The 13,776-nt window shown below is 55.3% G+C and overlaps 1 protein-coding gene across 3 annotated transcripts in view; it reads left to right on the top strand.

Moving 5' to 3' along the window:
* PARVB (parvin beta) overlaps positions 1 to 12,598 on the top strand; it is a 126,486-nt gene extending 113,888 nt beyond the window's left edge. For 2 of the 3 annotated variants that reach the window (XM_037847058.1, XM_037847060.1), the window contains exons 11-13: positions 1,282 to 1,383; positions 7,026 to 7,098; positions 7,855 to 8,002. In XM_037847058.1, coding sequence (XP_037702986.1) covers positions 1,282 to 1,383; positions 7,026 to 7,098; positions 7,855 to 7,994 — 315 coding nt within the window. In that variant the 3' untranslated portion in view covers positions 7,995 to 8,002. Of the gene's footprint in view, positions 1 to 1,281; positions 1,384 to 7,025; positions 7,099 to 7,854; positions 8,003 to 9,908 lie in introns of those variants that run through there. The other variant, XM_037847059.1, reaches the window with a different exon arrangement.
* The last annotated feature ends 1,178 nt before the right edge of the window (positions 12,599 to 13,776 follow it).

Genomic DNA, 13,776 nt, shown 5'->3' with positions numbered 1-13,776 from the left:
CCCCTCCAGAGGTAACTAACTACAGTTAACAGTTGGGTGTGTCATTTTTCCAGATATTTTATAAGCATGGATGTATTTCTAAAATGACAATGGACCATACTGTACGGTGGCTTTGTCATATGGTTTTTGTCACTAAATATATCGTAAGCATCTTTTTCTAGGAGAGCAAGTGTGTGCAGTGTGTATTATTTCTATCATTTTAATTAATGTTTTAACATAAATTTAAATAGCTGCACATGGCTAGTGGCTGCTGCCTTGGGGAACACGGTTTAGACATCAGAGGCTGGCTGCTTGCTTTGGCCTGCCCTGCGGTGAGAGACCACCGTGTCCTTGTGCTGCAGGGGGTCCTGGGACCCCATTTATGTCATCTGGAAGGATGGGAGGGTGCAGCTGTCCCCGATGGGGCCTCTGCCTTCACATGGCTCCTTTATCTGTAAACCAAGCCGTTTCTCCCTGCCCTGGTTATGCAGAGACAGAAGTGTGTCTTCCAGAAAGGGGGTTTCTTCTGTTCTAGATTCCTGCCCCCCGTGTGGGTGGGAGGGGGTGCTCGGCGGGGTGGCCAGGTGGCCCGGACCCTCTTGCCTGGAATTGGGCTGGGAATTCAGAGGGCCGGCAGGGCGTGGAGCTGAGGCACCAAGCCGAGGTTGGGGGTGGGGGAGTCAGAGTCAGTGCAGCAGGGTGGGGGCCCCAGGGAACCCCGGGGTGATGGCTGCAGCCGGTGGGGCCTTTGCCCGTGGTGGGTGGGGGACGCGGCCAGAACAGAGTGCACACTGGGTGAACACGGAGGGCTTTGTTCCCACCGCATGAGCCCGAGGAAGCTTCTCCTGAGCACGAGAGAGCTTTGGGCAGCCCAGGATAACAAAACCAAAGCATACGGCACCTTGCGGTAATCATTCATTCATTCCTCTTCATTCATTCACTCACCATTCGTTATTCATTCATTCACCACCCATTCATTCATATTCATTTGTTCATTCATTCATTCATTCCTCTTTGTTCATTCATTCATCATTGAGCAGCCAATACTGATGGAGCACCTGCTACTTGTGAGGCACTCCCTGCCTATCCTCTTGCTGGCTCCGCACCACAACCCCGATAAGGGCGACAGCGTCGTCCCCAAGGTCCCAAGCTTGGCTTTTTGCACCCACACCCTTTTCCCTCGTTCCAGGCTCTCTCGACTACAAAGGGAAAGAGCGATGGGTTTTTCCTCCTCCTGAGCAGATGCTCGATGCCCACCCACTCCATGCACCGCTCAGAGCACTCATGAGTGTTTCTCGCTAGTTCGCAGATGGAGTGTACCTGGTTCTGCTCATGGGCCTCCTGGAGGGCTACTTCGTACCTCTCCACAGCTTCTTCCTGACTCCGGACAGCTTTGACCACAAGGTATGGGGGCTTCTGGGTGGTGGCCCAGGACGTGCTGGCCCAGTTTCCCCCAGGACCTCTTCCTACAGCCAAGCTCCATCCTTCCAAAATCAAAAGCACACAACAAATGGCACTGCGATAAGTAAAAGAAATAAGAGGGCCATCGCGTCACCCAGCAGATCAAAGGCTTTGGGTGCCTGCTCCCCTCTGCCTCTTTTCCACAGGACCATGTGGTTTTTAATAATCACAGTCAAATGTCAGCTGAGTTGAGAATCCTTCCCTGTTTCATGTCACGTGCGGGTCACGTCTGTTTCTCCCCATTGCTCTATGAGCTCCCTAAGTGCCACTTCCTGAGGTCCTTCAGTACCATTTCTGGGCTCAGAGGTCCCCAAGTGATCTGCTGCCTGGGTCTTCACTAATTCCCACTTGGGGGGCAGTCCTCTTGTTTCCACCTTTTTCCCTATTAAAAAAAACAGAAACAAAAACAGGGCATCTTCCTGAATGTATTTATTTTTCCATTTCCCATTGGATTTTTTCTTAGGAAAATTCCCACAATACAATCGTTTGGGTCAGAGGGCCTCACACTTAGATGCAGCTTGCCATGCTCCGCCTGGTTCTGCTTTCACTGGTGTTTGGGAGTGGAGTCCTTTCTCAGCCCTGCCTCCTGCCCAAAGCTTCCTGCAGTCGAGCCGGGAGCAGTGGTATTTAGTGTGTCACCTCTAGAAACTTGGCTTATGGACTCTCCATATTGCTTTGGACTCACAGGCATCTGTCATTTGATTTTCCCAAAGTGCTAGACCCCGGGAGTCAGGGAGGCAGACAACATAGGTGGTGGAGCAGCCGGAGAAACAGGCAAAAATGAGGCCAGCATTTATCAGTCGGCCCCTGGCTGGCACCTGATGGCCTGGCTGCTCGTGGCCGGATGCCATTCCCGTCTTGCCAGCCGAGATGGAATCAGAACAGATTAAGAAGGTCCTGGCAAGTACCAGTTCAAATTGGGCAGCGAGTGGGAATGAGCAAGGGGGAGAGGGCAGAGTGAGCTCAGTCAGGAAATGGTGGTGCCTGTGCTGTTCTGGAAATAAAACGGTTATTTTGGTTAAGAGATCCATGCACATCCAGGCTGGACTGCAGAAGCATTGTTTGCAGAGATCTTTCCTCTGTTCACAATCTTTTAAGCTGCTGGCCAGAACGGTGGATTTAGCCAGGAGGCCTGGTACTGGGTTTCTTTCAAAGCAAAGGCTCTGCACAAATGGCAGAGGCCTCATTGTGGGGCCCCGCTTTCTTCTCTTGGAAACAAGGACAAAAGCCTTTGTCTGTCGCTGTCCTGTCCTGGAAGGCGGCGAGGAGGCCTGGGATTGATGGGGGTGGGGTGGGGGTGCTGTTTGAGGGTAGAGCCTGCAGTGCACCATCCACCCCACTCGCCTTCCCAGAAGGGAGCCATGGCCCTGTGGGCAGCTTACGTCTGTCTTCAGGGAGGATGCGGAGGTTGCTGATGGCTCCTTCTCCAACCTGGCTTGTCCCCAACCCCTGGGCCACTGCCTTCCCCCTCGCAGGGAGTCCACAGTGGGTGCAGTGACAGGCGCTGGGGAGTGCCTCGTAAGCCCGTGATATTTAGCATCTCCCCTTTGTCCTCACGACCCCCTTCGTAGGCCCGAACCCTGTTCTCTTTAGCCAGCCCTTGCAGGGGTGCCAGCAGCAAGGTGCAGAGGCATCATTTCGTAAGTCACCTCCTGTGCACGTGAGATCACGGAGAGCCTGTGGTCTGGCATTGGGAATCTCTGCAGCCACCCTGCCTTTTCCGGAGGGGGACTCTGAGGTTAAGAGAGAAAACTTGGCAGCACGTCATGGACCATTATCCCCGAGAGTAGTCATCGTTTCTTTTCTAAAGAGCTGCATCGGCTTTTATAAAAACGAGGTAGGGCAGTTGAGACCCTGTCGGTTCCTACAAACGAACCGCAGCGTTCAAGCAATTTCAGGCGTTGTGGCTCTGACCCTAGCTTTCTGCGGTCGGGCCACCGTTTGCATCCTCCTCTGCGCTGGGCACTGCGCCGTGGACCCCGTGTGCTGGTCACCTCTTGGGTAGCCCCAGGTGGAGGCTCTGCAGAGTTTTCTCTGTGGACTGAGCGTCCAAAGACCCGAAGGTGATTCCTAGAGGAGGAAACCAAAAGGGGCTTGGCAGCTGCAAGGCGCACTCCTGGATGAGGCCTGGAATCTCAGGCACCTGAGCTGAGCCCAGGGTCCCACGGCCGGCAAGGCCAGAGCCAGAAGGGCCAACTCCTATTTTTAAAATTGTTTTTTTAATTTTTTAATTTAATTTAATTTTGCCTGGGCAGGTTTTCTAAAACTCTGAATTGTGCAGAGAGAGAGAAAGAGAGGATTCCAGGGTTCCTGGGCCTGGGACAGGTGTGGGGCTCTGGGGCTCAGTGTGGGGCCAGGCCCTGGGGGTCTCGCCTCAGCCCCCAAGGCGAGGGGAGGTCTTCCGGCCCCACCGAGGGACCCAGGCCCAGGGGAAGGCGTCTCTGCTGGACCCTTCAAGGTGGTTTGAGTGAAGGCGTGGCCCTGAGAAATGGCAGTTTCTTTTCCGGAAGTTTCCTCAGGCTGAGAAGAAAGCAGAAAGCCGATCTCCCTTCAGAACCAACTACTACTGAGCCGAGTACCTGAGAAGGGGGCACTCTCCCCGTCGGGGTGGGGTCTGCACACCTGGCCCCCTCAGCACTAGCCCCAGCACACACCCGTCTGTGTGCCGACCCCGGCTCTCTGCTGATGACCTCGCTGCGCGTGGGGAGAACATTCCTCAGACCCCGAGAGGCCCCGGGACACAGGCCGAGGGGACGGTCCCTGTTGTGCCAACCGTGCCTTGGGCCAGAGAAGAGTCCTCGAAACCCGGCTTTCCCCCATGTTCTTTCCCCTTGCTGGCGTGGCCCCATCTAGATTCATAGCCTGTTGTGAGTGTGTGTGAGTGTGTGCATGTGTGTGAGTGTATGTGTGAGTAGGTGTGTGTCTGTCAGGGTGCAAAGGCCATATGGGTGTTTGTGAGCCTGTGTGAGAACGTTGTGAGTGTGTATATCTGTGAAGACTGAGTGTGTAAGCAAGTGGTTGTGTATGAATGTGTGTGAGAGCAAGTATTGTGTGTGTGTGATCATGAGTGTGTATGTAGGTGCTTGTGTATGAGAGTGTGTGTGCAAGTGTGTGAGTGTGTAAGTGTATAAAGACTGTAGTACTTGTGTGTGAACGTGTGAGAACAAGTCTGTGAGACTGGGTATGTGTGAGTAGGTGTGTAATGTGTGGGTGTCTATATGTGTGTATGTGAGTGGGTGAGAATGAGTGTGAAGAATGTGTATGTATTTGGGGTGTGTGTGTGAGTGTGAGTTAGACTGAGTATGTATGAATGTGACAGTGCAGATCACATCTATGAATGTGTGTGTGTGAGTATAAAGGTCGAGTGCATGTGGGGGTGTGAACGTGTGAGAGAGTGAGCTTGCATGTGTGAAGACTGAGTGTGTATGTGGGTGTGTCTGAATGTGAGATGGAACACGTATGTAGGTGTGTGTGAATGTGTGTGAGTGTAAATGGGTGAGTGGGTAGGTGTGTGAAGACTAAGTGTGTTTGCTTGTATAAATGTGTTAGTGAGTATTGTGTGTGTGTGAGTGCGTGTGAGTGTGCGTGGGTGAGTGGGCCTGTGTGCAAATGTGAAGACTGAGTGTGTCCGTGGGTGTGTGTGAGGGTATGTGTGACAGTGTGAGTGTGAGATTATGTCGGCGCTATTCTGCGGACAGGGACTCGTGTCGTGGACACTCTTGGAGGAAGGGCTCAGGTTTTGAATCCAGATGCAGCAGCTTTGGATCCCGGCTCCGACTCTTCTAGCTCCGAGCCTTTCTCAGCAGTTGTCCCGACCCACCGCACCCCCATAAAAAGGGGAGCGGGATCTTTGCCTTATATATATCATGATTCACCTCTGAGGCTGTCACCCTACTACCTTGAGTAAAATTTGGGCTAAGGGGCAAGCAGGAAACAGTGAAGGATATTTTGTTAGGTGGACAGCAACGTTTCTGCCATAGAGTATATCTCTGGACCAGGCCAAGCACGTAAAAATGCCTTTCCAGAGTGACCGGAGAAAGGTCAAAGTTCCACCTGCTAAACAATATTTCTCCCAGTGGCTTGAGCCAGAGCCAATAATTTGCACCAGGAAATCCTGTCCCCAGGAAGTCCTGGTTAAAAAGAAAATGTATTGCTTGGAATGGGAGAATCAACATAATTTATTAGTCTAGAATCGAAGACCATGAGATGTTATCAATCATCTTGGTCCACTCTCCTCTTTTACAGATGAGGAAACAGAGGCTCAGAGTAAGAAAGTGACTTGCCCAAGAGCACACTCCTTATTAGTGCCAGAAACAGGACTGTAAAAAAAAAAAAAAAAAAAAAAAAAAAAAGGGGAGCGGACCCCTGCCATGCAGAGGGGCAGTAGGGGGGTGGGGCATGCTGAGGCGCTGGCCGCGTGGTGGGGGCCCCACGACACGGGGCGTCCCTGCCCCTCAGGTGGCCACCCTGCGCTTTGCCCCCTGCGTGGGCCGTCCTTCTCCATTTCCAGGGCTGGTCCCAGCCCCTGCGCAGCCCCTTCCCACACCCCACACACCTTCTTCCGGGCCCGTTCCTCATGCTGCCCGTGGAGACGTCTAACGTTTGCCTGTTGTGTCCATTAGGCTGTTTCCGAGTCATCCCCGAGTGTCCCCAGAGCCTCTGCTGGGCATGGCCGGAGCCCGGCTCACAGCAGGTGCCTGCCCAGTGGCCGTCCTGGCTGGACCACGGCGCAAGTTTGCAACACCCCACACTATTTTCCAGGGTTTCACTAGCTGAGGGTAATTTTGTCAATTGCTTTCCCTGTGTTTCTGAATCAATTACGTTGAAATCATCAAAATTTTATTGTCTAAAGTGTATTTGATCACCAAGAGTCCTGAGTCCTTCCCACTTCGGAGCCGTGATCCTTTGCTGCTCTCTCTGCCCATCAGCCTTGGCTCGCAGCAGTGGCCGGTGGGAATCGCTTGGTGGGCCAAGGGCCTGGAGCAGGGCCCTGCGGAAACCCGCAGCCACCGTCAGCCGACTCCGGGTCCCACAGGGCCCCCGGAGCCTGCCCAGGGCCAGGACCAGCCCTGCCCTCAGGAGCTCGAGACCGTGCCAGGGGCTGGAGGGGTGTCCCACGCATGCTGAGCTCTTTCACTACGCCCCTCCTGGAGATGTTGGGGTTCAGCTCTGTGCCTGGGACAGTGCATTGGGCTGGGTGACTTGGGGTAGTGGCTTGCCCTCTCTGAGCCTCAGTTTCCCCATCACTGTCATCTTCCCACCACGTGGCCGTGCCTGGGGTCCGGGGCAGAGCGGCCACTTGGTTGTGGCGACCCCTGGAGGGAGGCTTTGCTCCATCACCTTTGCATCTCCCCAGCCCCCTGGTCGCTGGTGGGAAGGGGCGGCGTGTGCCAGCCTCATCGGAGTTCTTCATCCGTGCCCTGCCCTGGGCCCACTGGGACCTTGATGACATAATAATTCAACGTTAGAGCCATTTTGCACACGTGCTCTCGTCCCGTCTTTTCAGGAGGAAGGCAGCGGGCAGCAGGGGACTGCACTGGCCTGGCTGCCGGACGCCAGCGCTCACTGCTGTTTCTTCCCTGCAGGTGCATAACGTGTCGTTCGCCTTCGAGCTGATGACCGACAGCGGGCTCAAGAAACCCAAGGCTCGTCCCGAAGGTAACGCCCCCAAGTCCACCATTCTGACCACGTCCTCTTCACTTCGTCAGTGGCGGGGTGGGGGGGTCCTGGCCTAGGGTTACAGGATGACTGACTCACAAACCCGGCGCTGACTGGGTGGACGTGATGTCAGCAGTTCGTTTGTCACAAACACGCACCCCTGGGGTAGCAGGGCCTGCCCGCCATGCAGGACCACGGGGGTTGCACCCCAGAGCAGAGTGAACGGACCAGGATGGTGGGAGGCAGGCCTTGTAGGAACAAGAGGGTGGGCTGTGCCCTGGGTGCCACGGGAGGATGCAATGGGCTTGTTGAATATTCCACGGGCTGGTGGGGGTGGAGCTGCTGGCTCAAGGGCAGGGTGGGGTGCAGCTGGTGCAGCTGTGGGGGAACGAGCCCAGTGGGGAGCTTTTCCCACTGCGTGGGGGGCGTATCTGGCGACAGGTCTCGGGGGCCCATTGGGGCTCGAAGGTGTCAAGGCAGCACCTGGAATTTCAGGCTTTATAATATCCTCAGGTCCCCCTGGGTTTGGGTTGAGAGGGACGTAAATCCAGGCCTCAGAAGGGACTGAAAAGGCAGCCGTGTTGTCTCCTGATCGGGCCCGTGTCCCTGGTCCACTGTGTTTAGCCAGAATTGCAGGCCGCACTCCGCCAACCCCTGCTCCTTGTTCTCCTCGTGGTGGGGACCTGGAGGCCCGTGCTGGCCGGGCCAGGTCTTTAATAACCACTTGACGCTGAAGGTCACAGTCTCGACCCACAGATCTCAGGATCTCAGTGCCTGTCCAGCTGCCGATGCTGCTGGAGACGCTCTTTCATGACTTACAAATATGTCAGACTCATCGGGGTCGATGCCCCCTGACGCCCGTGCAAGTACCTGCTCCGTGTGGGCTGCGGCAGTGAGAGGCTGGGGGTCCAGGTGAGCCGGTGTGAGGACTCACCTCACCGCGCCCACCTGGCTTGTATTTTGAGTTACCTGTGCCAGGGGCTTCTCCCCAGAGGGCTTCTTAGGGCACAGCGGGGCCCCACCCCCACCCTACACCCACACCCCACCCCCAGACTCTGATTCAGATGTTCTGGGAAGGAGCCCCACAATCTGCATTTCTCACAAGTTTCCGGGCGGTGCTGATGCTCCTGGCTGGGGACCCCACTTGGAGCACCCCACTCTTCAGGGGCGACTTGGGCCCCCTGTGTCCTGGGAAACACGGGGCTCCTGATTCCTGTTGTGGGAACGCCAGGCTCAGCTGCGAGTGGACGACACGTTGTCATTGCCCTGCCCCCATCACAAGTTTACTTGCTTGTTCTTCTTTGTCCTTTGCTCCCTGCCTGGATGGAAGCTTCTGGAAAGTAGGGCTGGCTCCCTGAATGCCAGATGCTCGGGGCAGAGCCTGGCACATAATGCCGCTTATTGAGTCCCGGGTCAGAGGGCACGGCAGGGAGGGAGCGAGGCCACTGCTGCGCGGAGACCCCGGCCCGGCCCGTGGCTCCCAGTGTGACTGCAGCTGCCGTTTCATGGCTGGGAGGGTTGAGGTGGTGGCAAGAGCACAACTCCAGCGTGAGCCCAGCTCTGCCTCTGACCAGCTGTGTGTCTCTGGGCAAGTTGCTTCACCTCTCTGTGCCTCCATGTGCTCAGTGTAAAGGGAAGTGACGATGTACCAGCCTCAGAGGACCAAGGGGACTCAAGAGCGTGACCATGTGTGAAGTCCATAGACGAGGGCCTGGCACACGGAGCACGCAGGTTTGCGCCAGTGCCGCCGCTGTCACTAGCGTTAGCGTTGCACGAGGTCAGGCGTGGCAGGAGGAGAAGTGCTCCTTTCCCCTTGTGCCTGGCACTCCCACCACCGGTCCTGAGAATGGCTGAGGGACCCCCCAGTCCCAGGCCTGTCTGTCAAGGGGGCAGCCGCCCTGGCACGCTCCAGAGCAAGCCGTTTCCCCACCTTGAGCCTTGGTCTTCTTTACAAAGTGAGAGGGACAGAAGACAGCTTGTGCCAGCTCTCCGCACTGCTCTCCTGCTCTGAGGAGCTGAGCTTCTAGAAACCCTGGGGCTAGCAATTCTTTGCAGTGACTCTGCTTGCCTCCCGCTGTGATTCATTGATCACCTGCAGGGGTAAAGCCAGGTGAGCTACAGGCAGCCAGAGCTCCGAGGCTTTCAGCATCATGTGGTCCAGCAGGCCCACTTTACAGGTGAAGTAGCTGAGGCCCAGAGCAGGCAGGTCACTTGTCTGAGGTCACAGAGCAAGTGGGAGAACCAGGTGCCCGGCTGGGGCAGGGTGCTGTCCCGTCCTGCAGGTGCCCCCCTGCGTGTCCACACTGCAGAGCTCAGGCCTGGGCTGGGGTCGGGAGGAGGCCGGCCAGGCTGCGGGGTCCTGCACAGTTGGGCCTGCCCCCATCCTGTGGGCCTTTGGCCCCAGGAAGTGTCTCTTGGCTGTGGAGCTCCCGCACCACACAAAAACACCCATCCTTGGACAAGTCCTGGTGCAGATCCTGGATTGGATTAAGGGGTGTTGCTGTCCCCATCTCGGGCATCTGTCCTTGCGGTGGGTGGCATCCTGGGGTGGGAGCTCTCCTGCAGCCTGAGGTCTCTGGATGACCCCGTCCAGAGCATCTTGGGGGTTCATCTTTAAATAGATGAACTGCTGGGCAGGCAGTTACTGGGTGAGCTGGCTGGTACGGAAGGACGGGACCCTGGGTTGGGGGGTGGGAGCCTTGGCAGCACCTGGGGGGCTGTCCCAGAGCTCTTGGGCTGGGAGTGCCACTCTCCTCCTGTTACTGAGGAGAGGAGGCAGGGCCCAAGGGTTTCTCTGCTTCCTTCTGCAGATATAGTGAATCTGGATCTCAAATCCACCCTGAGGGTCCTGTACAACCTGTTCACCAAGTACAAGAACATCGAGTGACGGGGACTACAGCAGTGACGGCGGCGGGGACGGTTTCTGGAAAGAAATGCAGCTTGGGTGTCCCACGCCTTCCCAGGGAGGTGCTTTCGGCTTCTAGCCCAAGCTGCACGATTATTCTCTGCCCCTGCCCTCTGTCTGGTTCTTATTCCTAACCTCCTTTCCCTATAATCCCTCAGTGGGCAGATTCTTTGACAGTGCCCAGCTTTGAAAATCGGTGCCTTTGTGTTTGCAGTATCACTTCACCTCATCTTCCTGGATGCTGAGTCAGTTGTGATCTGCTTTGATCAAAAGATGAAAAAATAAAGAAAATAGTCCCAACCCCAACCCCCTGGGCCAACGGGAGGGAGTCCACCTAAAATCCGTGTGATGGAGCGATTAGCGATTGCAGGTGTTCAGAAACATGCTGTGGGCTTTGCAGGAGCTCTCAGCTCAGAGAGGGTTCAGGTTTGACTGCCCTGGGGTTGGAATATCCCTGGTAGCTGGGCTTTTTAGTAACGTGGGTTCTGCAGTTTTGCAGTCTTCGCTGTAAAGGCCCAGAAGCCTCTTGACCACTCAGTGTTGATTTGATGTAGCTTTTGCACAAACATCCAAGGCTTAGGGTGACCCCACAGCCAAGGTTTTGTGCTGCCGAGGGGGTTGGGGCAGCAGCTGGCTATTGATGTGGCTCAAGGCTGCTCAGTGGGCACCTCCCATCCCAAAGCCCTGTGTGGGAGTGGACGAACTTTTCAAAAGTGGAGGCTGTGAAGTACTCGTCTCACCTCTCCCAGAACTGCAGCTTGCCCAGCCCTGGTGGATCCTCCCTTCAGGCATCCTGTAAAACGAAATGCCAACCCCTCATCATATGCCCTTTAGCCCCTTTCCCCCCTCAGCTCTGCAGGGAAATGGGGAAAGCATTGGCTGTACTTTCTGGGCTGGCTCCAGTGGCCGGGTGGGTCCCCCACTGAGGCACGTCCCCACACCTCCCCTCCTCCTGCAAAGTGACTGTCTTCCTTGAGTTCTCACCAGCATTCACCGCAGTGAGACAGGCCTTTATCATCTCTTTGATTTTTGCCTTCTGCTGCGGATCAGAGCTGTGGAGTGCATTGCCGATATTAAAGTGAATGCCAACGCTGAAGTTTTAAAAAACAGTTTAATATTCTGTCTCAGCTCCACTGCTGCCAGGCTGGGGACAGGTTCAGAATAGCCATTCTGATGGAGGTGGTTTCCCAAGCAGGGGAAAGAAATAATTAAAATGGCATTACGGTGTCTCCTGTGGGATGTGGTGACATTTAAGAGCCGCACCAACAAAATACCCACACTGGAACAGTCTGTGCAGCCCTCGTTACACGCCTAGGAGCGCAGTAGCTTGGCCCAGGGGCCCTCCCTGCCAGGTTCACACGGGAGCTCGGGGCTGGGCCGGGCCCTGCTGCCTGTGGGGTTTGGAAAGAGCTCGGCCACGGGGTTTCCAGGCCAGGTGGGCAGTGTCTGCCCGGACCGTGCCCTCGGCAGCCTGCAGTCCAGACGGCTCCCCTCTGGCTAAACGCGCCCGAGTCTAGGCCCACTTCAAGCCCTTCTGTGTTTCAAGTGAAAGAATAAAAGAAATGTTAAGATATGTGGGAAACCTACAAACAGGCACTTGGGGCTCCATCCTGGTGACTATTTAAGGCCGTGGTTCTAGGAAAGGATGTGATTTTCTATTCAAGTTATTATTTTTTTCCAAATTAGCAAAAAGATGTAGGTGTATACACCTGTGAGGCCCCCTTGGGCTTTATGCCTCTCATTTCCACCCCTTCTGTGTCCAGATCTAATCAGAATTCACAGCCGGACTTGCCTGGATGGGTGCACCCAGGGGCCAGCTCTGCAGCAGGGCCAAGTGGGGGCTCTCTCCCCTTTGTCAGCAGCACCCCTGTGGCTTTCGGGAGAATAGTGCTGGGTGCTAATTTCAAGGGGTGGCGTGCCTTCTGCCTTACGCTGGAGCATCTTGGGGTAACTGGCAGTGGACACTCACCTTTGACACTCACCAAGTGCTCCTTGGAATGCAAACATTTGTCTCTTATTTCCTAATTCAGGAAGTTGCTTTTCTCTGAACAGGGACCTTTGCCCACAGGAATGAGATGAAACCTAGACCATTTGCTTCCGGCAGGGGCAGAAACCTCGACCGCCGGGGCCAAGGAAGTCCGGAGGCCTGAGGCCCCCTCTGAGAGGGCCCTGAAGTATTTAATTTTGTCCTTTTCGGGGTGAATGATTGCACCCCACCTCTGGTGTCTGGAGCTGTCTGGCAGCTCCAGTTCCCCTTTAACGACCTTAGAGTGTGATGCAAGCACCGAGCCCAGAGCTGGCTGTGCCCTGGCGTCCTAATTGAAGGTGACAGAGAGAGATTTCCCCCTTTGCATGCCAATGTTTTATTGTCTTTTAATTTTTTAAAGCCATGTTTATTTTGGATTTCTGGATGCTAACTACAAGCCACTGAAACCCTGGCTGGGCTGATTGTCCTCTGGCCTGCCTGTTTGTGCTGCATCATGATCGGAATGTTTCCTAAGCCGGCCACATCTCAGAGCCACGTGTGATGACAAGCGTGTCACAATGCACTGCTGTTTATTCCAATAAAGACCCTGTGGCTGCCGTACCGTTTGATGCTTGGGTTTGGCTGCTGTTTTTTTCCTTCCTGCACTTAGCGATGGTTGTGCCAGCCCCGGTGCTAGGTGCACGGCACAGGGGTGGCAGCTCAGCCCTGCCCTCCAGGAGCTGCCAATTGGACAGGGACCAAGCGAGCAAGCCCGCTCTGAGCCCTGGGCAGGGGGTGGATGGGTAGCCCGGGGGCCACGGAACTTCTTCAAGAGAAGCTGATGGTGAGGGGGCGATGGGGCATGGGTGTGAGCCACGGTGGGTTGAAAGGGGCAGCGAAGTCCCACTGTGGATGAGTAATAAAAAACTGGCCAGAGTGCATCTGTACGTTTGTCTGGTTCCAAACCAAAACGATGCAGATGCTTGTGGGCTGCAGGCACCAGCTTTGTGAAATCCAGCTGCTGGGCACTGACCACAGAGGGGCTGCAGACACGAAGCCGGGCGTGCTGTCCAGTGCATGGCCGGCTCTTAGCCCTGGGGGACAAGCGTGACCCGTGACAGTGGCCTAACCTTCACCCTCCACACTGGCTTTCACCCTCCACCCAGGCAGAAGCTGTAGGATGCTTCAGAGGCATCAAATTTGACCAAATAATGTTACAATTGTAACTGGTTAGGAACGGCTAGTCTGGAGAGCGAAACCCCAATGCTATGTATGTATATAAAATACTAAAAATTACACAGGAGGTGCATTGGTCAGCTGAGGTGCCGTGCAAATGCGTCCGTCCCTTATAATCAGCTATTCCCAACCAGGGGGCTCCTGCTCCCCACCCCCCCAGGGGGTCTATTTGGCAATGTCTGGGGACTGCTTGGTTGTCACAACCAGGGGTGGAGGTTGGATGCTACTGGATGGGGTGGGAGAAGCCAGGGACGCTGCCTAGCACCCTACAGGGCACAGGACAGCACCCTCCCCACCTCCTGACAACGAATCGCCTGGCCCCAAACTCACCGCACTGGGGTGAGGAGCCCCGCTTTACACCGTCACCCCTTGACCCTGGCTCTGACCCAGTCTGTCTCGACCTGTGCTATCTTTTCTTGCTTTTTAAATAATAAACTTTATTTTTAGAGCAATTTTAGGTTTACACACAAATTGCACAGAAACTACAGAGTTCCCATAACCCCAACAACAACCCATACGTTCCCCTGTAACTAGCGTCCTGCATTAGTGTGGTGCCTTTGTCACAACCGAT

This window comes from Choloepus didactylus, chromosome 8, assembly GCF_015220235.1.
Source record: "Choloepus didactylus isolate mChoDid1 chromosome 8, mChoDid1.pri, whole genome shotgun sequence".
NCBI classification, from domain to species: Eukaryota; Metazoa; Chordata; class Mammalia; order Pilosa; family Megalonychidae; genus Choloepus; species Choloepus didactylus.
This window is presented reverse-complemented; position numbering and strand designations above follow the sequence as displayed.